Here is a 21898-nt window from a genome sequence, read left to right on the forward strand (position 1 = left end):
GAGGAGGAAGAGGAGGAGGAGGAGAGAAGCAACAATCAGTAGGTATCTGTCCTTCCTCCCGCATGCTTGGGCTGCTTGCTCTAAGGACTACAATATGTGATAGACTACAATTTCTGATTCATGGTCAAGGAAAGACTTTCTTAGAAGTGTTAGACTGAAAAAATAAACATTTGATCTTCAAACAAGGTTTCCATGGTGTTTTGTGTTAGTTTTTTGTTTTTTGAGACAGAGCCTTGCTTTTGTAGTTCAGCCTGGACCTGAACTCACGAGGTAGCTCAGGCTGGCCTCGGACTTGCAGCAGTCCTCCTGGCTCAGCCTCCAGAGAGCTGTTACAGGTGCGTGCCACTGTGCCTGGCTCTATGGCTCAAATGAAACGGAAGAAGGTGTGCTGGTGAGCTTTGTCTCCGTGCTCTGACATGGCACCCACAAAGACAGCAGATAAGAATGAAATTTGGGACCCTCCACTGGTGGCGGGCTTAGTCCTGAGCAGTCCGCCAGGGGAACCCCAACCCGCCAGCCCCAGCGGGCCGGTGGGGCCCCTGGCTGTCTGAAGCCGGGTCCTGCGGCACCTCGGACGCAGCCTGATTACTTGAAGGCCAGTCTGACTCTGGGATGAACAGCCCATGGAGGTCCAGGTGCATGTCCACGGCAACCGAGGCGCGAGCCAGCTCCGTGAAGCTCTTGGCATCCAGAATCAGGAGGAAAGGCAGCTTTTGGGGGTCAGTGGAGACAATGGCTGATAAGATAACTCCTTTGGGAGGAAAAGAAACACTTGCTAGGGTGGAACCTAGAACCCTGCACCTGCCAGGCAAGTGCTCTACCAAGTGCACTCTGGCCCTATAAAGAGAGACAGCTGGTAAGAGCACAGCCTGAAACATCCTCTGCTGGAGGGACACCTCCCTCACCCTCTGCAGGGGAGCGGACACCTCTTGCACACACAGCGCGAGTGGGCTTGTGCGCTGTCTCCCTCTCTGAGTGCCCCCCTGGTAAAACAAAGGCAACAGAGCTCCCTGCCAGTGAGTGCAGGGGAAGCGTGTGCCCAGCCAAATGGGGGAGCAGCTTCCACAGGAATCTGTGCCAGCCACCCCCCACCATGGAGGTCACAGTGACAGGGTCCCCATCCCTGTGTGCCAGGCCATGTGCAGCGGGAAGACAAGGCCAGTTGGGAAACCTCTCCCTCTACAGCGGCGGCAGGCAGCCCAGCCCTGCCTGCAGATGTGTGCCACCGTCATGGCTCAGCCAGGTAAGGCCCCACACATGGTTCTTGTCACCCTCCTTAGCATCCCCAGGGCAAAGGCAGCGTCAGGGTGACAAGGGGCAGTGTGGCCATGGTGCTGGGCCACAGACACACTGCATTCCAGCGGCCCCACAGGAGCCACTTGGATCCCTGGATCCAGCACTGTGGGGAAACTTAAAGCCAACATGCCACATCCATGAGGAATTTGGTGTCACTTGGGAGGGGATGTGAGCCTCAGTAACAAGCTGGACACCGAGGATCTGAGGAGTTCCTGAGGCCCATAGCCCTCGGGAGCCGGCGACCCTCTCCCTGTCAGATGGTCATGCTGTCTGACTCCCCAAGAAGAGGACAGCAGGTATCCTCTGGCTCCAAAGCAGCCTCCTGCTGCCGTGCATGCCCAGACAGTTCCTCCCGAGGGGCGGCAAGCAAGACTCGCCTCCTTGGGGTCTTACCATCATCCTCCTCCTGGGCGTCTGGTGCGGGCACGAACAGGGGCTCCGCCGGCCAGCAGCCCGCCTCTCGCCACGTTAAGGACGACTTGGTGAGGACGTCGTATTTCAGAATCTGCGGAATGAGGGGCCTGCTTGGTACAGCTCCCTGGGAGCAGGAAGCACGAGGCCCTCCCACGGCAGGCTTCGTGCTCACATCTAGACTTCTGACATTTTGGAACTTTCCTCTTCCCTCTTTAGACCACTAGAGCTCTGGCCATCCTGCAGCTGACAGAATACCATGAAGTCCAGAAAAACCCTGAATTTGTTTGTTATTTAGCACTACAGTGAGACTGTGTTTGTTGTTTTGTTTTTAATGTATTTAGTATAGGATCTACAGGGTCTATAGGGTCTCAGCACACCAATCAGACTCACAGTGATTTTCTTGTTTTCAGCCTCCCAAGAGCTGGGATTACAGGCATTCGCCACCTTGCCCAGTCTCAGTCCCCATCTCAGGGCACCTTGGGGTTGGGGCCAGCACAGCAAGCCAGAGATCAAACCCTGGTCACTGTGCAATGCTTAAGCAGGCGGTTTAGTCCGCTGAGCCATCTGGTTGGCCCTATTTTTTTTTTTTTTCAGGGGAGGTTTATTTGGGGTTTTTTTGGTGCCAAGGACCGAACCCAGGGCTTCTAGCTTGCCAGGCAACCATTCTACCACTGAGCCAACCCCCCAGCCCCTTTATACTTTTTAAATTCATTTTAATGAGGAAAAAAAAAGATAAAATAGCAATGAAACAGTTTCGAAACAGGTTAGTAGGATGGTTACTGTTTTTTTAAAAAACGAATGTGTTAAATGCCAACAATTATAATACAATTTCTTTCTTCCTTCTTTCCTTCCTTTCTTTTTCTCTTTTTTCTTTCTTTGAACCAGGAATTGCACCAGGACTTGTTCGTGCCAGGCAGGCACTTGCACAGCTGAGCTATCTTCCTAACCCTTCTTTTTTGTTGTAAAGGTAGAAATTCAGGGGAGTGTAGTGACCAAGGCCTCTAATCCCAGTATTAGAGAGTAGAAGAGGAGACTGAGGCAGAAATACATTTCAGCCCAGTTTGGGCAATTTTAGGGAGACTGTCTCAAAATAAAAAAGGGCTGGGGATGTAATTCGCCTTGAAGCCCTGGATGCAATCCCCAGGGCTGCAGAACAAACAGCAAAGCGAAAGTCCCAGGCCACTCCTAAACTCCCGCAGGCCTATCCCATTTAAGTGCAGGATTAGTGGGGCGTGGCTCAGGGTGTGTGTGTGTGTGTGTGTGTGTGTGTGTGTGTGTGTGTCTGGGAACCTAAAACCTTGGCTTTGTTCATTTCTGCACTGTTTACAATATTTCAAAATGCCAAATTATTGAAGCATGACGTTCCTGAGGAGAAGTGATTTCTATGTAGCATTTTGTACAATACTATGGGGCATACTACATATTGGCAGATAGTTACTTAAAAATCAAAAATCCTGTAAATTCCAGCTACGTTCCCTCTGCTTAAGAGGAGAAACAAGTTCCTCAAGGCAGGAGCTGGGGTCCCATGCTGACTTCCACATCCTCACTGCCACCGCACTGTAGCACATAGTAGGTGCTCAGTAAAGACACAAGGAATAAAGCAGTCAGCACCTGAACTCTACCCGTGACCTCTCTCGGCGACCCAGTCCTATAGGTGCTGCTCCCGCTCTCAAGGGCCCATCACTCTGGAATCCTTGTCCTGCGATGATGTCCCTCCTGACCCTCTCCTTTCTGATCTCATCCTGTCTCACGGTCCGAAGACTCAGCTCCGTGAATGGGAAGATCTCGGCTCGTGTGGGCACCCCGTACCTTGGTGGGGATTGGGCTCCACTGAACTCCAGCGGCGAAGACATATCTGTACGGCTTCCCATTGTGAGTGTAATTGATCCGAGGGAGCTCCAGGCCTGGAGAGAACCCGGATGAGACAGCCCCATAAGGTCGGAGAATCTCCCGTCGCGCCGGACTGGCCTCCTTCACACAGAAGCAGGTCCCGAGACCCTGACCTTGAATCTGGCCCCGGCTCAGAGCTAAGGTAGGCAAAGGCCAAGAGGGATGCCCTGACTGTGACCCTGGTTCTAGTAGAAGGTTCGAGAGCAGGGCAGCAGAGACCTGGGGTTTTCATGCATAAGCATCTTTAATTACCCAAGATAGAAATCAAAGACTTGCGTGATTAAAATCAGAGGCCACTGCAATTTTTAGCGATCTCTTTTTTAAAAAAAAGTACGTGTGTGTGCACACGTGCATCTGAGTGGGAAGAGGAGCTTTGGAGACCAGGGAGAAGAGTGTCAATGGGGACTATAAATAGAGCTCGTTCCTTCTGTTTGAATAATATGTAAAACTAATGTTTGCAAAGGATTCTAATAGCAAGTTCCAGGTGGTTCAAGGAGAGTCCCCAGAACCATGCTCAACACAGAGGAGCACAAAGACCTTCCCCAGAGAGGCCCTTGGATGGGTCTTTTCTTTTCTTTTCTTTTGATACTGGGGGTTGAATCAAGCCCCTTGCACTGAGCTACATCCCCAGCCCAATTTTTATTTTGAAATAGTATCTCACTAAATTACTAAATTGCCTACTCTGGGCTCAAATTTGCAATCCTGCCTCAGCTTCCTAGAGTGCTGGCACTTCAGGGCTGCACCACTGTGCCTGGTGTTGTTTTGTTTTTAAGGGGGTCTCCCTGTACTGCCCTTGAACTCATGGGATCTGTAGGCCCCAATGTGATGGGAAATGGGTTCGGTTTTTAGCTGTTTAGGGATCAAACTCAGGGCCTCATGCATGCTAGACAAGGGCCCTAGCCCTGGGCTACACACCCAACCTCCGCCCTGCTTGTGGGTTTTAAGCCCAGAGCCCAGCTCTGTTGGCTGCTTCGCTCGCCTGTTCCCTTTCAGGGTGGGGATGCTTGTGGCATTGAGGGGGCGGAAGCTGAGGACGCTGCTAGGGCACTCCAGTGGCCACAGGACAGCCCCCATCAAAAACTCTGGCCCCATGCAGCCCAGCCAGGTTGAAAAGCCCCATCCCCTCGGGCATGGCTCCTGCCCTTGATCTGTGCCTAGCCTGGCTCTACCTCTCTCCAGTCAGTGTCTTCTGGAAAATAGGTCTACAGCACCCATTTTTGGACACTGGGAACTGCAGAGATAGCACTAGGAACATGCGGGGCCTGCACAGTGAGTCCCAGCCCTTTGCAGATGACCCCTGTGAAAATCATCTGTTCCAAGGATCAGAGATCTTCGACGCTATCTGAAAGAGAAAGGTCTCAAAATGCTTTTCCTTGAGGATCCCAAGGGCCTTTCTTCTGTGTTCCTTGTCTTGCAGTGAGGGAGGTAGTATATAAAGATGCCTCTGGAGTAGGTATTAAAATCACCCTTCCCACATGCAGCAAGAAACATGGATTGTACCTTCAAACAGCAGCTCAGGCTGGCAGTAGACGTGGTCGTCCCTTTCCTTCAGGGCAGTTGCAGTTGTAGATGTGAGTTTGATTAGATTTGAGCCCACTTCTGCATTCTGAAAAGAATCAGTGGGGAGGGAGGTGTCACTCCGAGCAAGCCTTCACTTTAGTTTGTATATGTAAAAAAGGCTTTTAGCATACATCATCTATTTAGCTATTTAGCGTACATCATCCTGCCTGACCTCACATCAACTAGGAGAGGCAGCTATTTTATTACTTGTATTCTGGTTTTTTTGTTTTTCTTTAATGAAGATGGGTGACTTAAAGTGACTCCCCCAGGCTCGCACAGCTGGTGGACGGCAGAACCAGGACTCGTAACCCTGAGGCTCTCCGCTCCTACTCTGGGCTCCTATGTCTCTCCAAGGGAAAACGAAGGTGCTTGTAAGGCAAGTTCTCACTTTTAAAATCTGGGCTGATTCACCTGTAAAAGGCTGCATCAGTCATTAAAAGGGTGTTTTATACAGAGTTTACAATAACCGGAGAAATGCTTATGACATAACATGGAGTAAAAGCATCAGAACAAATTACATATGCTGTCTGAGCTCAACCAGACACAGAAAATTACATCAGAAAGTCAGCGGGAGAAATACACCGTCTCTTAGCAATCGCACAGGACTATGAGGAGTTTCGCTTCTTTTTCTACAGTTCCAGTATTTTCTCCTGTGAAAGATGTGTCACTGCTGAGATGCAAACAAACATGTGATAAACATTATTGGAGAGGGGGCCGGGGGAGATGGCTCAGTAGGATAAGCGCTTGACTGGCAAATGCAAGGATCTGAGTTCAATCCCCGGTTCCGCAAAAAAAAAAAAAATTATTGGAGAAAAACAAAACACCTTTCAAAGACAGCCCTTGGTCTCATGGGGCAATTTAACCTCGTTCTGCACAGTGCCTGACTCTCTTCACTATGATCCAAGAGAGGGATTTAGCACGAGAAAGCATGTAGTGAGCACTTTTTAGTCTGTGTTTCCACACGTACTCGCCACGGGACAGATTTGAGCAAGTTAAGTAGCCGGAAGAACTGGACAACGGTAGCTGCTTCTGGTGATGGTGGCGTCTTGGCTCTTACACAGCTGTTGTCTCCCCTTGTCCTCGGGGGTACATCCAGTGCATCCCCCACTGCAGATCATACTGAGCCCTACGTGTACGCACTTGCTACGGCCATAGTCCACCTGACAAGCGCAACAGCTCCTGGAGGACTGACGGGCAGGTAGCATATACAGCCTGGACACACTGACCACATCCCGGCAAGGACAAAGTAGGAAGGCTTGAAATATCATCCTGCTACTCAGAATAGCACTCCATGAAAAACTGATCCATTGTCCATGGCAGTGTTTTTCATTTCATATTTTTGGATCACAATTGATCATAGATAACTGGACTATGGAAGGCAAAACTATAGCTGAGGGGATGCTACTGCACATCTAGTCTTATTACCGTTATAGTGATAATTTCTCTTATTATACTACTGCCACTCCTGGGGGACACCAGAGAACACCGAGGAATAGCTTCTCTATGTACCAAATTTTCCAAAATGGCTTTTTAGAAAACATCTTTTATCTATTTGTTACAGGGTCTCACTATACAGCTCAAACTAGTAGTGATCCTCCTGACTCAGCCTCCCCAGCGCTGAGATTACAGGTGTGTACCATCATACCTGGTTCGGTGGTCAGCATGGCATGGGGCCAGCACAGCACACGGTACTGGGGATCAAACCTGGTTCCTTGCACTTTCCAGGCAGGTGCTTAGACCACTGAACTATCTCCTTGGCCTCAAAATGACTTGTATGATTAAAAGCAAACTATTTTAATCTGTGTGTGTGTGTGTGTGTGTGTGTGTGTGTGTGTGCATGTGTATTTAGTACAGGGTCTATAGTGTACAGGGTCTACAGGGTCTTACTACGTAGACTGGACTCGTAGTGATTCTCCTGTTTTCAGCCTCCCAAGTGCTGGGATCACAGGCCCGCACCACCACACCTAGGCTCAATCACTGTCTCAGTGCACCCTGGGGGCGGGGCCGACATGGCTTCTGGGGGTGAGGGTAGGGGGTGGGATGGAACCCCAGCCGCTGAGCTCTGCCTAAGCAGATACTTTAGTCCGCTGAGCTATGTGGCTGGCCCAACACAAACTATTTTAATCATAGCAGATTTCTTTTTGCTGAGAAGGAGGGCAAGTATACTGCTTCTTGGTGACAGAACTGCAGGGCTCCTCAGACATTTGTGTAGCTTAATCCTTCGGTTTGTGGAAGAGGAAACAGTCTCGGAGAAGAAGAGCAACTCCCCCAAAGTCACTAGAGAGAAACACAGCCTAGGTCCCGGCCTGTGCAGCAGGACTCTTCCGCCCCTTAGAGTACTGTGGGGAGAGGACGCAGCAAGTGCAAAGGCCCTGCGGCTGGCTCTCTGCTCAAACATTCCCTTCCCTGCAACTCGGTCTGCATCTGCAGTGTCTCTGAGGCATTTGTCCCAAACTGTACCTATCTCCTTCTGTCATGCTTGTCCTTTCCCGAAGGCAGGGATGAGATTTTGCTCAGTGCACGGCCCATGGTCAGGAGGTAGCTGCCAAGCAGCGAGTGAATGCATAACTCAGCGGGCATTTCCTTGTACCAGCAAGCGGCGAGTGGCCTGCCTTATGGGCCGACTGTAAGAACCGAATGAGATGAGGTGGGTGAACTACGGAGCCGGGGACCCCGCACATCCTTGGTGTCTGATAAATGTGAACGCACCAGCAGCTCGCCAGCCAGCCACGTGACAGCGCCAGGCCCCTGGGCATGTCTCAGCTTTGACTCTCAGGGAGTCTCTCTTAGAACTCCAGTCTGAAACTGGTCAGACTGGTTGAGGGATAAAATGAATTTTTCCACACGCACAGCAGTACCAGCATGACTCGGCTGCTTTCAGCTAGTGCTCCCAGCCCTCCCCGAGGGCCTGCTTGGAGACCCCCACCTTTGATGGCTGAGGATCTCTCCGGGAGCAATCTGCCCAGCCCCACGTCCGGCTTCAGGGCTCTACAACTCCCTAGGTGACCTTGAGCTGACCCTGGACAGCGCCGAGCTGCTTCCCACCTTGTGACATGGGGGAGCAGAGGACACAAGGTTGCTGGAACCTGACCCGAGTGTTAGCGTTAGGATTAAGTTAAATTACAGCTGTGAAAAGCCCTGGTTCTGGGCCAGACGCGTTGCACTAGCAACTTGGATACAGACCGCCGTGCATTTGAATTCCGACAGGCTACTTTCTCTCTCACCTACAGATACTGGGGTAGAAATAACTCAGAAGGCTGTGGTGTGAATTAGCAAAGCACAGAACAACACCTATGACATGCAGGACCCGGGCAGGAGGACACATAGACGCCGCTGACCCAGTGTGCAAACACGTTGCGCAGAAGAGGTTGCCTTCTCTCTTCTGTCTGGACACATCGACCTTCCTAATGCTGCGGCACCACAGGCTACATATTAAAATTTAATTAATTAATTTACTTTTTTACTGGCACTGGACATTCAACCCAGGATCTTCACACTGAGCTCCATTTTCTCGTGTTTTCATTGAGTCAGGGTCTCACTAAGTTATGCAGGCTGGCCTCCAACTTGCAGTCCTTCTCCTGCCTCAGCTTCCCAGAGTTATGGACCTGTAACCACCACACTATGTTTAAATTTAATTAATTTAAGTAAAGTTAAAATGTCAGCTCCTATGTTACACTGGCCACATCTCCAGGGTGAGCAGGTACAGTGTTCTAGGACACAGCGGGTTGGTCTGGATGGAGGGAGGTGGCTGAGTCTGTAATTCTGGGATCCGGGGAACTCACGGATGGACATGGTGACACGGTGAGATCCAACATCTTTGTCCTGCTCCCGCTTCTCACATCCCAGGCCCGGTCCCTAACTGATGGAAACACAGCTAGTATCCCCAGGTCCACTGCACTCAGGGGCACAGTTGGCTCTTTAGGACAGAGACAGGCATGGAGCGGCCTGGAACCCCAGGCATCCATGGTGTGGGAGGCAGGCAGGACCCTTGGCTGCTTCTTACCCATGCAGAAAGAGAAAAAACAGGTATTTCACTTGGGCCTGGCACATGGCACATGTGCACACTGCGGCTCCTCTTATTGTATCAGGCCTTCAGTTCTGCACATACAATTGACCAAGCCCAAATCTCTTGGGCTAGGAGTCCAAGCCATTGTTTCCAGGAGCACAGTGCCCCTCCCGTGACGGCCTTGTGGGCTTGCTGGTGGGGCTGGTGGTGCCTGGAGCACACCTCCAAGAGCCCTGTTGTCTGCACGCACTGTATGCCCACCTATGTACCTCCTCCAGCCGAGCCCTGCCCCAGACACTGCAGCCCCACACTCCCAGGCTGGGGTGCCCTATGCCCTGCCTTCCTCTGACCTGAGGGGGCCCCACCAGAAGTAGGACTTGGAAAGTGCCATTCGGGTGGGGCGCATGCGAAAGGCTAAAGGAAGAGGTTGTGCACTCTCAGAGATCTTGCTTCATGGTTCAACCATTCACCCTTCATTTGTTCATTCATTTATTCCCAATATCAAATTTCTTCATAAGTATCCTTCAAGCCAGGCTGACCTGCTCCCTGTGTTCTTGGAGCCTTGCACTGGCAGATGGAGGGGACTGTGCAGATTTGCCTACGTGGAACTACGTGTCTGAGAGTCCAAGGTGCAAGGCGCCACTCCTGGGGAGCAAGGAAGCTGGACCTCATGGAGAAAGAACTAGAAGGCCGTGGCTGGACATTAGGATCATGTGGAGATTGAGCCCCTCTAATTTCCTTCTTTGCTGTTGTTGTTTTTCTGAAACAAGCTCTGGGCTATGTAGCGCAGGCTACCCTCAAGCTTGAGGCAATCCTCCTGCCTCAGCCTCCTGAGTGCTGAGATTACAAATGTGCACCACCACATCTAGCTCCCCCTAGTGGTTCTGCTGCCACTATACTGCTCAGGGGCTGGTGGTCTGGTCAAGCTTGCCAGTCATTCCAATGAATAGCAGGAGGGATGATGAGCTGGGTCAGAGTAGCAGGTAGTGGGGACAGCTATGCGTAAAAGTCCCAGACAGAACGACCTCCGCACCTCTCAAGGTCACCTTAGACCAGCCGGGGCCATGCCAGTGCAGGTGGGCCTGTGTGTGACGACCTCCTGCTTGACTTTTACACTTCCCAGTGCAGGCCTCCAAAGGACTTGAAAGGACATTTTTTAAAGGGACAATAAATAGCAATTAAACAGCGTGGCCGAGCTACCCATCCCAGAGTTTGCTCTTCTTTGCACATTTCAAAGCAGCACACGGCTGCACGGCGGCTTTTAAAAACATCCGTGCTCACCTTCTAAGCCTGGTGCGAGGAAGCGAAGCACTTTCCGGAGGGATAAAAGGTTGTAAAATGCACGGTGTGTGGGCGGCAGGAGGGAGGGCTCTCCTCTCCACTTACCCTGCCTGGGTTGAGGTCGGCCTGGGATCCGCCCAGGATTTGCGACACCCGTGTCCTTCCTGGACCAGGAGACAGCGCCCCACCCCCACCCCGCCCCACCCTGATCTGCAACGTTTCCCGGGGCAGGGGCACAGGCCCAGGGGTCCGGGATGATTGGATGGGCGTGGCCTTGCCCTGGGGCCCTGGTCACGTGACTGGGCCAAGCACAGTGTCTCCGCTCCGTGCCACAGTGCATTTAATACCAAATACTTTTAAAATCTTTTTGTCTTTTATAAATGGGGTGTTAGGAGTGGACTCCAGGTCTCTCCCATGCTAGGCGAAGGTTGTACCCCGGAGCTGCCTACCGCCCTCTAAGAGACTAGGCCTGGGGCAGCCCTGGCCGACCTCCTTGGGTTTTCTTTCTGCCGTGAGCGTTCCTTGGCTGCTGTGGTTCCTGCTGTTTTCCTTCACGCCCCTTGTGAGAGAGGCACCGCAACCTGCCCGACGTGGGGAAGCGGGCGACTGCTGCTGTGGTTCCTGCTGTTCCCTTTCCCACAATTCAAGAGTGAGCTGAGTAGAACACACCAAAAAAGTTTCATACGTGTCCAGTCAAGGCAATATGAGACATGGTAGGAACCACACGCTTGGGGAAATGCTGGAGACCGGAGAGAACCCCACGCGGAAACAGACTACCTGGGGCTCCAGTCCGGCTCCCTGCTTAGCAGGCGAGAAATCAGCTCAGCTCCTACACTTCCCGGCCAGCACGGAAAGCTCCGTGTCCCTCGGCTGCAGAGCTTAGGGAAACATTCACGAGACCCACCGGCTGGGGCTCTGTCCAGGGTTTGATTTAGGGAGAGAGCAGAGTTCCGACCCCGTGGGAAGGGCCCGCTGCTGTGTGACCTCCGGCACCTCCCCTCCCCTCCCCTCTCGGAGCCTTGGATTTGTAACCAAGAAGGGAACATGGGGACCTCTCCCCCACGGGTGACGTCAGGAGGGTAGAATGTTGGGCGAAGCATCTGGCACGCAGTGCGCATTTACTAAATGTGAGCCATCAAAATGTAATTAAATCAAGTGGGCTTCATTTAAGTTAATGAAGTCATGAAGTCAGTGAGTCCCTGAGCCAGAAACCTCTCTCCTGCCTCTCTGAACCCAGAGCCAGGACAGAGTCACCTAATTAAAGATGAGTCCCAGCCTGGGGCTCCTGGGTGGCAGAGCAACAGAACTGCTGGACATCAGGGAACAGGGTTGGCAGATGGCGACAATCCCTGCCAGAGATTGGGCGAGAGTTCAAAATGACGCTGTCAAGCAATATTTAATGCCAGGGAGAGATGCTTCGCTATGTAACAGGTGGAAAAAAGCAGTAGGTAAAAGTTAGAAAAACTGCTGGGCACAAGAAGCTGGCTGCAGAGACTGTCCCCTACTGGGTCCCACTGACATTGTTGAGGCAGGTGCTAGGGAGGGACAGCAGATAGCAGTGGGACTGGGGGAGGGCCCCAAGGAGGTGGTGGCCGAAGGGTCTGAGGGTTCTTCTTGGGGTGACGGAAAAGGTCTACAAGTGATTGTTGGTGGTGGACGCAAATCTCTAGGACTGCATCAAAAGCCACGGAATGAAGCGCTTTGGACGGGAGCGTTGTGTGGCATGTGAATGGAGTCTTGGCACAGCTGCTAGAATTACTCAAGATCACAATTCAGAGACAGACACAGAGGAGGGCAGTGCAAACATCTGCACAACGATTGCTGCGGGGCTTTGTCCTTTCTGTGAGACAGGGTCTCACTGCGCAGTGCAGGCTGGCCTCGAGCTCTCCCTGCAGCCCAGGCTGGTCTGGAACTCACAGTGATCCTCCTGCCTCAGCCTCCCAAGTATTCGGGTCACAGGCGTGCACCACCCCACCTGGTGATGATTTCCCTTTTAATTTACCTGTACTTAAAAAATTTTTTTTGAGACATGTTCTTTCCATGTAGGTCAGGTTAGCTTTGAACTCACTATGTAGCCCAGGTTGGCTTCAAACTGGCAGGGATCTCCCTGCCTCAGCCTTGCAAATTTTGGGATTATGTGCACCACCATGGGCAACTCAGTTTACCAATACTTTCTAAAGTTTCTGCATGAAAATAGATCATGAAAGACATTTTTTGTCTCTCTTTACAATTGGTTCACTCTGGATTTTGGGGCCAACCACTGAACTGGCCACCCTCGGAGGCCCTTACCTTGTCCACGTGGAGCGGCACAGCGAATCTCTGGAGGGTGGGCACCGATGTGAGCCTGGAGTTCTCCTCGAAGTCCTGGTTCAGGTTAGCCAGGTAGAAGAGGTCGTAGAGGCTGCTGTCCTTGTAAGCGATGACGTCAAACACAATACAGCCGTCTTCCTCATAGGCATTGACATGGTGGAAGACCACCATGGCATCCGTGTAGAACTTGGTGGGTACCGGCCTTCTGGTCCTCTGGTCGATGATGTGAATGTGAGTCTGAAAGAAGAAGCCGCTGGATAGTCAGCTTTCCCTCTGTCCTGTGCAGTGGCATGCGGGGACACTAGCTTGAGACCATATGGTATCTCGGTCCCCTCAAAAAACAGCAGGACAGGCAAAGTGCTTGGCCTGTTGTTGGGATTTTATCTTTAACACACCTATAATCGCAGCACTCAGAAGGCTGAGCTAAGAGGGTCCCTGTGAATCTGAACCTAGTGAGCTCGAGGCCAGCCTGAATTACATAGTGAGACGCTGTTTCAAAAGCCAAAGCACAAAGATAAAATGAAAGAAAATGCCTGGAAAGAAGTTTGCTCCCAGGACCTTGAGGGACTCTGAGGGGACTCTTGCCCTGATCCCACTGATTGTGACTTAGGTGGGCAGTGACATGCTGACTTCTGGCAATGACCAAGGTGGGGAGAACCTGCCAAGTAGAGACTCCATGGGAGACCAGAGCCCCTAAACCCCTGCCCTTGGGGCCCCTCCCCACCCCCACTGCATGGTACATCTAGTCTTCTGCTCTTGTCACAGCACCTCCCCGTCCTGGCTGGTGGCCGTAGGTGACCCCAGCTCTAGCCAGGTACCGTGTCAGCTCATGAGATCTCCAGTTGTGTGCCTCTGAGTGTCACCGACTGGTGTCACTCAGGGTGGTAGTGAGCCTGAGCTGCACCCCAGTTGTCCAGTCCTAAGGAGTTGCTCCTCCTTGGGGCAGCGCACACCCGAGCTGCCTCCTTGAGGGAGGGAAGGAGACAGAAAGGGAGGAAGGGAAGGAGGGAGGGGCCTGGCTCCTCTAGTCCAGTGGCCCTGCTTCCTTAGAACCAAGCGGCAGTCTTGGGAGTTTCCCAGGGGAAGGGTGTTGATAGCACAGGGCTCAGCGCAGCCCAGGGAGGAGGGAGTGATGGGGGTTTTCTTCTCTCTCTCATTTAATATAGGTTCTCTAGGGTCTCGCTATGTAGATCGGATTTGTAGTGATTCTCCTGTTTTCAGCCCCCAAGTGCTGGGATTACAGGTGTGCACCACCACGCCCAATCTCAATCACCATTTTAGTGTGCTTCAGATTCATAGGGACCCACTTACCTCAGCCTCCTGAGTGCTGGGATTATAGGTATGTTAAAGATAAAATCCCAACAACAAACTAACCACTAGCCACTGCACGGTCCCTAAGCAGGCACTTTAGTCTGCTGAGCTCTCTGACCGGCCCTCAGAGCTCTCTTCTAGACACACACTGAGCCTTCCGGGGCTGTCACCATGCCCCTTCCACACTCACTGGTCCCTTTCAGGGATTCTCTGAGCATTGGGGATTCTTGAGGAGCACAGATGAGAGGCCTGGGGACCCCCAAACTCCCACCAGAGAGAGCCCCTGAGTTCATCCAGGGAGCTGACTTAGGATGCAGTCAATGCCAGCGGGCTTCCAGTCCTGCTCAGCTCACTGCACATACACAGGAAGGGCTGTTGCACACAGGGCGAGGGAGACTGTTCCCCTGACGTGTGTGCTCGTGGGGGTGAAGCCCACCATAAAAATTGTATCTACTATATGTTAGGGGGCTGGGGGCTCCTGGGAAAAGAGAAGCAGGGTGAGCTATGGGTATGGGGGGTTCCTGATAGGCACCAAGGAAGGCCAGGGAGACCCAGACCAAAGGAGAAAGAAAGCCAACCCACTGCTGAGGGCAGGAAATGCAGAGGCCCCGAGGCAGAGACCCCTCTGGCTGGTTCAATCTGGGATGTATGGAGTCAGCTGGATAAGAGCGGTTAGGACAAGGCTGTGGGGAGACAGCGGCAGTGTGTGTGGCCTTCATCACACTCAAAAGACGATGGGACGGTTCTGAGCATGGAGGGCTCTCAACAAGCCCCCTCACTCCCCGAGAGAGAACAGGAACCGCCTTCATGAGGTTCAGCGCAGGCATGCTCAGGAAGGACGTGGACAGTTGCCCTGGGCGCTATTAGAGTAGGTGCCCCTGAGAATTTCTTGCTGTTTTCCAAAGGTAAAGTAGCAACCGCAAGTGCGCAGCGTGTACGTGTGTGGTATGGTCAGAAGGCATGGCAAATGCTGAAATTTTCAAAATTTATCACAGTTGGACAAATCGCCATGTATCCCCCTCAGAACGCTCCCCGTCACTGCTAGCTTGATGCGCACTCATTCCGTCATTTGTGTCACTTTCTGAAGCAGTTCTGTAGGTACTTATTTTTTTTTCCCCCGGGGGGAACAAGGAAGGAAACCAAGACCTTGTGCTTGCTTGCCAGGCAAGCACCTCTTCCACTGAGCCATCTCTTCAGCCCCTCTGAAGCCGTTCTGGAAGTTCTCTTTCTCAAGGATCTTTTCAAGGTGTGGCCAAGAATATGGTGAAGCCGCTGCCAAGTGCCAGCCAGTGGGCAGCCGGCAGCACCCAAACATGCTGGCGTGGCCTCATCCCCCTCGCTTATGGGATCTGGGGCTGGGGGACTCCTAGCTCTTCCCCACAGCCAAGATGACCAAGACAGGGAAGCACTCTGAATGGACTGAGACACTGAGGTGGCCATGACAGCACAACGGCAGATGAGAGAGAACTCGCAGGCCTGCTTCAGAAGGAGGCAGGAATGGTGGGATGAGTGTGGTTGAATTGAGGGGGAATGTTTTGGGGGAGGTTAATGGTAATGTGTCTCTTTTTGTAATACAGTTTAAAATTTTTAACCGTTCAAGGTAATTTTCCATAGTGTTTTGTATGCCCATGTACACAGTACAGATTCGCATATGCACATAATGCATACACAGATACATATACCTTGAACACTTGGAGGTGCCTCAAGCAAAAGGCCTGTTTCTACTCTTTGTCATCATGAGTCTCAGGTACCCCCAGCACCCCACTGTGGCAGAGATGTCAGTGGATGGTGCTGGCCTTGAGGGACCCAGGCGCCCCTCAGGGTGAAGACTGGTTCCCTTTGCTTCTGGGCCAGTGGGGACTGCTTGGGGCACTTGGCTGCTCGAGGTCCCACCCTGCTCCCAGAACAGGCTGTATCCAATGACTTACTGAAGTGAGGGTCTAAAGGCCTGGCCCTGGTCTTAACTTGGGAACTCTCTAATGGACCACTGAAGCTGCAGAACTCTCTGGAAGGTTGGTGGCTGTGCCTGGAGGGACTGTGACTCCGCACTCTTTCCTCCCATGCATGTTCCTTCCCTAAGCAAATCTGCCTGTCAGCTGCTCCTGGGGCAGGGCTGGCATCCCAGGCAGCCTTACCTTGTCCTCCCTGTGGAAAGCCATGCAGGAGGCCCAGCTCACCCCCCGCATGTACGCGGTTGCCATCTTGAGGATGTCCAACCTGAACGGCTGCTCCAGAAACACGACGTAGTTCTCGGTGACCCCAAAGCTGTGGTAGTAGCTGGGGGAGAGGAGTGAGTGGGAGGGGATGGAGCAGAACACCTCTGTGTGCCTCAGGGGGCTCTTCCCCTTCCTCTTGGCCTCTGGAGGAAAGACGTAGACTCAGAATCATGCACAAATTGGAGGCCCGAAAGCCACCGTTACCACCTACACGCCTGCCGCAACACTAAGATGAAAATTGGAGAAGGAGCTGGAAGGCAGCCAGATACGGGGGCCCAGAGCTTCCTGCTCAGGCCACCCCATGGCTAGCTGAGTTCTCCAGGGTGGGAACCACTGCTGTAGGCCAAGGGTCCCCATCAGCAGTCAGGGATGCAGTGAGGCCTCCACCTGTTCTTGCAGAAAAAGTCTTCTCTGGAACAAGGCCTGCCCTCACTCCTCTGCGCATCCTTTGGTGCTGCTTTTGCACTTGTCAGAAGACCCCCCATGCACACGTGCATGTGCGCACGCGCACACACACACACACACACACACCCCTCAAACATGCTTATGCCATCAAACTTGCAATATTCTGATGCAGCTCTGGAAGTTCTCTTGCACAAGTATCTTTTGTAGTGCCGTCCTGGCTGCCTCAATGTCCAGAATACTTTCAAAATGTTTCCCTTTAACAGTCATTTTGGCTTCTGAGGAAGAGCCAGAAGTCAAATGGTGCCAGATGCAGGGAATACAGCAGAGGAGGACAGACTGTTGTGTTCTCGTGAGCCTGCCTTTCCCTTGGGCGGCACTTGAGAGCAGCACTTGCTGTAGTTTTTGTTACACTTTGTGAAGAGGCTCGCAAGCGAGGACTCACAGAGCTGCTTCCTACAGTGGCAAGAATGGCGGCGTAAGCATGCTCCAGCTGGGAGCCGCTCAACTGCAGTGTCTTTCACTGAAATACATTTTAAAATTTACACTTTTGGCGCATATTCACAGTACCCCTTGGATTCTGTGGCAGTTGAGCTCAGCTGCAGAGCGTCCGTTTCACAGGTGGAAGCTGACACTTGGCGGAAGCTCTCTCGCCTTGGTCAAAGTCCAGGGTTAAGCCAAGAAGGCGGGGCCCCTTAGTCCTGGGTGGGTTCCTGCTCTGTGACTAAGCCACCTGACCCTCAGAGAGTGCACATGGAGAAGACGATGAAGCACCACACTAGTGGGGCATAAGGCCTGCTCCCCCTGCCCTGACAGTACACTAAGCACCTGAGGTGGTGCCCGGCACCAGGAAGATCCCGGCACTGATGGCTTTCCCTTCCTCTGTGAGGGTGAGTCAGCCCTGGCCGAAGGCCTCCCTGCCCAGACCTGGGGCGGGTTCTTAATGAGTTCCCTGCAAGTGTCCCCACCTCTGTGGCCACCTGTTCAGGGTGTAGGGTGGGAGGGATGCTGCATAGCTGTGGGCTGGTTCTCGCTTCACACAGAAGGTAGAGTTCAATGCAGAGAGATGAAGGGTGCCCTGGCCTGGGAGGCACTTGATGGGGACTGAAGCCCAGAGCCCTAGTTCTGGGCAGCACTCAGAGAGTGGCCGCTCGTGTGACCTTAGAGGACCTTGGAAGCAATGTGATGGCAGGCACATCACATGATCCCCTGAGCCTCAGCCCTCCTCCGGAATAGGCGGTGACAAACACAAATGCCTAGAAGATCCCCCACATGACATTCTGGGATTCTGGGCTTGACATTGTCTGCATGGTTGGCCTTGTTAATGAGAGTTTCACTTAACAAGCACACTTCTGTCAGGTTCCTTCTGACCTCGGGGGCTGTGGCTCCCAGCACAGCCTGGCAATCCACTCAGAAGTTTCTACAGAACTGTGGGCTGCAGGGACCAGCAGGATCACAGGTAGAAACTGGTTCTTCTAAGCCAGACAGGTGAGGCACCTCCGCATCCTGCACAGCTGCCCTCAGAGGCCCGGTCTCCTAGGTGTGGCTCCCAGGAGGGTCCTGGACAAACATGGGCCGGGAGCCTCGCCCTCATCCCCCTCAGGAGCATGCAATCATCTGGCCTGGGCTTTGCTCCAGGATCCAGCCCTAGGTGGAGAAGATCCAGAAGGCCCGCAGAACAGGGTGGGGACCTGGAGCAGAGCCCAGCAGGGCTGAGCCCATAAACAACCCCAAGAGCCTGGCTACAGGGCTGGGAGAAGATGGGTGGCGGAGCACTGACATACAAATACTTGCAGAAGACTTGAAAAATGGATGGACAATAGATAAATTAATGAAATAGTGTACTAGAGCCTAGGGGAAAAAAAGGTTAGAAATGGATAGGTAAATGAATAGGTATATGGATGGGTGGCAGATGGATGGATGGTAGGTGGGGGGATGGAGGGGTGAGCAGATAGATGAACAGACGAGTGGATGGATGAATGTATGGGTAGATAGATAGGTAGATGGATGGGTGGATGGTGAATGGATAGATGATAGATAGTGGATGATGGATGGATGGATGGTGGTGGGAGGATGGAGGGGTGAGCGGATAGATGGACAGATGAGTGGATGGGTGAATGTACAGGTAGGTAGATAGGTGGATGGACGGATGGGTGGATGCATGGATGGATGGATGGTAGGTGAAAGGATAGATAGTGGATGATGGATGGATGGACGGAAGGACAGCTAGATGGGTAGGTAGATGTGTGAATGGATAGATATTGGGTAGGTGGATGGATAGGTGGATGGGTGGATAGTAGACGGGTAGATGGATAGATAGATAAATAATGAATTACTGATGTGGAGTATAAAGAAAAAGTGGGTTCTTCATTAAAATAACGAAGAACACCTCCTTATCTAAAGAGAATCCCAGAAACTCCCCTTCCTCCTAAAGAAAAAACTGAGTCTTTTGCCATCTGAATGAATGATCAATAGGGCAAAGTATCACAATGATTGCTGTGCCACCAGCAAAACCCAGACCTCTTCAACAACAGCCACTTAGGGTGTTCGCTCCCCTGGACTCTCAGGGATGACGTACCTGGTGCTCTGGCAGGGATTTTAAATATCACATATTTTGTCCTGCCCTTGTCTACAATGGATGTACCCATGTTGAGAACATTTCCAGCCGCATCATAATGAGGATGTGCTGTTGCCAGATTTATCGCCACGTATTTCCGGTAATCCACCTGCAAAACACGACAGCCATGGCCTTTATAAAGGGGAGAGGCAAAGTCCCACAAAGACCTGACTGATTCTAGGTTCAGAGACAAGGTGAGTACTTTTGCACATCTGATTGGAAAACGAGTTTGCATTTAGAGAGGATGTGCAGTCTCACCTGCCTGAGCCTGGTATCTGGCCGGGCTCCTGAGGCTCAGGAGAGGGCATGGCTCTGATTCCTGTTCTGCAGCCTGACCCTGCTGAGACCCTCACCACCACAGGCTCCTAGCACTGACCTGGGCAGAGAGCTCGTAGCCTTCCAGCTAACCCTGGCCACCTCTTGGGGGAGTTATTTAAAGTCACCCCATTTACAATCCACAGAGGCATAGTGGTCCAGGCCTGTCCCCAGGCAGTACTCTGGGAGTGGAGGTCCCCAGATCATTTAGGCAAGGTGATTCTCCACTAACAATCTGAGTAGCAGGGTGAGCAGAGGCCAGCTGTCCACTTTGCCCACCACCAGACAGCACGACTTCCAGCCAGGAGTCAGGTCTGGCTCTGCAGGCTCCAGGGCTTCCTCTCCTGTGGGAAGCACACATCGGTTGGACCTATGCTGAGAGGGAGTAAGACATAATTTTTCAGCTAAGAAAAGCAGATCTTTAATAGATTGTTAAAAGGCCTTGTGAGGACACTGGGGCTCCGAGAAGCCAGTCGGAGGAAACTGAAACCAGATCTATTGATTTCCACGGAAGGGTTGACCTGATTCTGCCCAGGGAAGGCACCTGCTAGGACACTTGTTTTGTCCTTTCTCTCTGCCTCAGGCCTTCCTCTGCTGCTGGAGGCAGGCAGGGCTACTGGCATCTAGCCCTCCTGAGCTCCCTGGGCACCAAACGCTAATCATGGTTCTGAGTTGAACTGTGCCTACCGAGAAGACATGTTGAAGCCCTAACCCTGGGTACCTGTGAGGTGACCTTACTGGATTGGGCAGCGGGGTGTTTGCAGCTGGGAGTAGAGATGAGGTCACAGCACACTGGGGTGCCCCAATGACCCGTGTGTTTAGGAAGGGTGCGCAAGGTGAACACAAGGACCCATAAGAAGAACACCAGATGTCACCAGGTGGGGAACACCAAGCATGCCTGTCCACCACTAGGAACTTAAAGATGCAGGCAACCTCCTCAGGGTCTCCAAAGAAAGCCTGGCCTTGCAAGCAGCTTGATTGTAGACCTCTGGCTTCTAAAGTTGTGACAGAATAGATTTCTCTTTTTCCAGCACTGGGCATTGAAACCAAGAACCTTTTACCGAGCTACAGCTCAGCCCTGGTTGATTTTTTATTTTGAGACAGTCTTGCAAATTTGTTCAGTCTAATGTCCAACTTGAGATCCTCCTGCCTCTGCCTCCCAGAGAGCTGAGACTGGGGGTGTGCACCACCACACTTGACTAAAAGAACAACCATATTAAGACATCTAATATGTGGCACGGTCACGCATCCCTCAGGGATAGGGACCCCTAGCGAGCCCTTGCACAAACTGTGATGGATCTTGTGTCCCTGGACAGTATCTCGGGGACTGTGGTTCACGGGTTCAGATTTTGAGGGAAAGTGGTTACATGGTACATGGCTACACTTGGTGTCGACAGACACAGGACCCCAGGACAGCCACAGAGTGGGAACTGTGCAACCCCCGCCAGCACGGAGCTTAGAGCTGAGGACCAAGTGCAGCTGGGGCAGCCCAGGGTGATGGCGCAGGGACAGCCCCTCCCGGGAGCTCCTCGGCAGGAGCAGCAGATGCTGAGCGAGGCGCCGTACCTTCTCCAGGGTCTCCAGCGTCTGAGGGTTGATCCTCCTCATGTAATTGGTCTCTGTGGTCGCGTAGAAGTCTTTCCCGCACCTCATGATGTTGATCAGGCAGTTGTCTGTGAAGTCGGGGATGGTGTGGGACAGGTAGGAGAAAGCTCTGGAGAGGACAGCAAACCAACAGAGGCAGCAGCCGTGACTGCCTAGCCGGGAAGGGCTGCCCAAGATGGCTTTAGTTTGTCTGGGGCTTAAAACTCCTGATTCCTCCATGGGAGACAAAGTCCTGCGTCTTGGTGAGTCACTTGAAGAATCCAAGGGCTCAGATATCAGGCTCCCCAAAGGTGCCACCTTGTGGTGTCAGCCTAGAAGTGGGTCGTGGGCACAGCATGGCTGCCAGCTGAGAAATCAGATCTGTACCCATAATCCTCCACAGCCTAGCAAAGCAGTCAGGCCCTGCTTTGGCCGGAGTGCGAATCTACAATTGGTTATCTCCAGATTGTCTAGGAAAATAGCTTAAAAAAGGGAACAGCTAGGTGTGGTGGCACATGCCTGTAATCCCAGCACTCTGAGAGGCTGAGGCAGGAGGGCCACAAGTTTGAGCCCAGCCTGGGAAACTTAGCAACTTAACAAGTTTCTGTTTCAAAATAGAAAATAAAAAATAGGTTGAGGATGTAGCTCAGTACAGAGGCACTCGTTTCAATCCGAAGGAGGAGGAGGAGGAGGAGG

At 52.4% G+C, this 21898-nt stretch overlaps 1 protein-coding gene across 1 annotated transcript in view; it reads right to left on the reverse strand.

Moving 5' to 3' along the window:
• Nucleotides 1-307: 307 nt before the first annotated feature.
• Bco1 (beta-carotene oxygenase 1) overlaps nt 308-21898 on the reverse strand; it is a 31059-nt gene continuing 9468 nt past the window's right edge. Inside the window, exons 4-11 of the mRNA XM_004625981.2 lie at nt 21185-21332; nt 19265-19412; nt 16204-16427; nt 12737-12994; nt 5101-5206; nt 3520-3614; nt 1690-1801; nt 308-751 (exon numbers count right to left, since the gene is read on the reverse strand). Of these exons, the coding sequence (XP_004626038.1) occupies nt 477-751; nt 1690-1801; nt 3520-3614; nt 5101-5206; nt 12737-12994; nt 16204-16427; nt 19265-19412; nt 21185-21332 (1366 nt within the window). The 3' untranslated portion in view covers nt 308-476. The remainder of the gene's footprint in view (nt 752-1689; nt 1802-3519; nt 3615-5100; nt 5207-12736; nt 12995-16203; nt 16428-19264; nt 19413-21184; nt 21333-21898) is intronic.

Source organism: Octodon degus, unplaced genomic scaffold (assembly GCF_000260255.1).
Source record: "Octodon degus isolate 3935 unplaced genomic scaffold, OctDeg1.0 scaffold00011, whole genome shotgun sequence".
Taxonomy (NCBI): Eukaryota; Metazoa; Chordata; class Mammalia; order Rodentia; family Octodontidae; genus Octodon; species Octodon degus.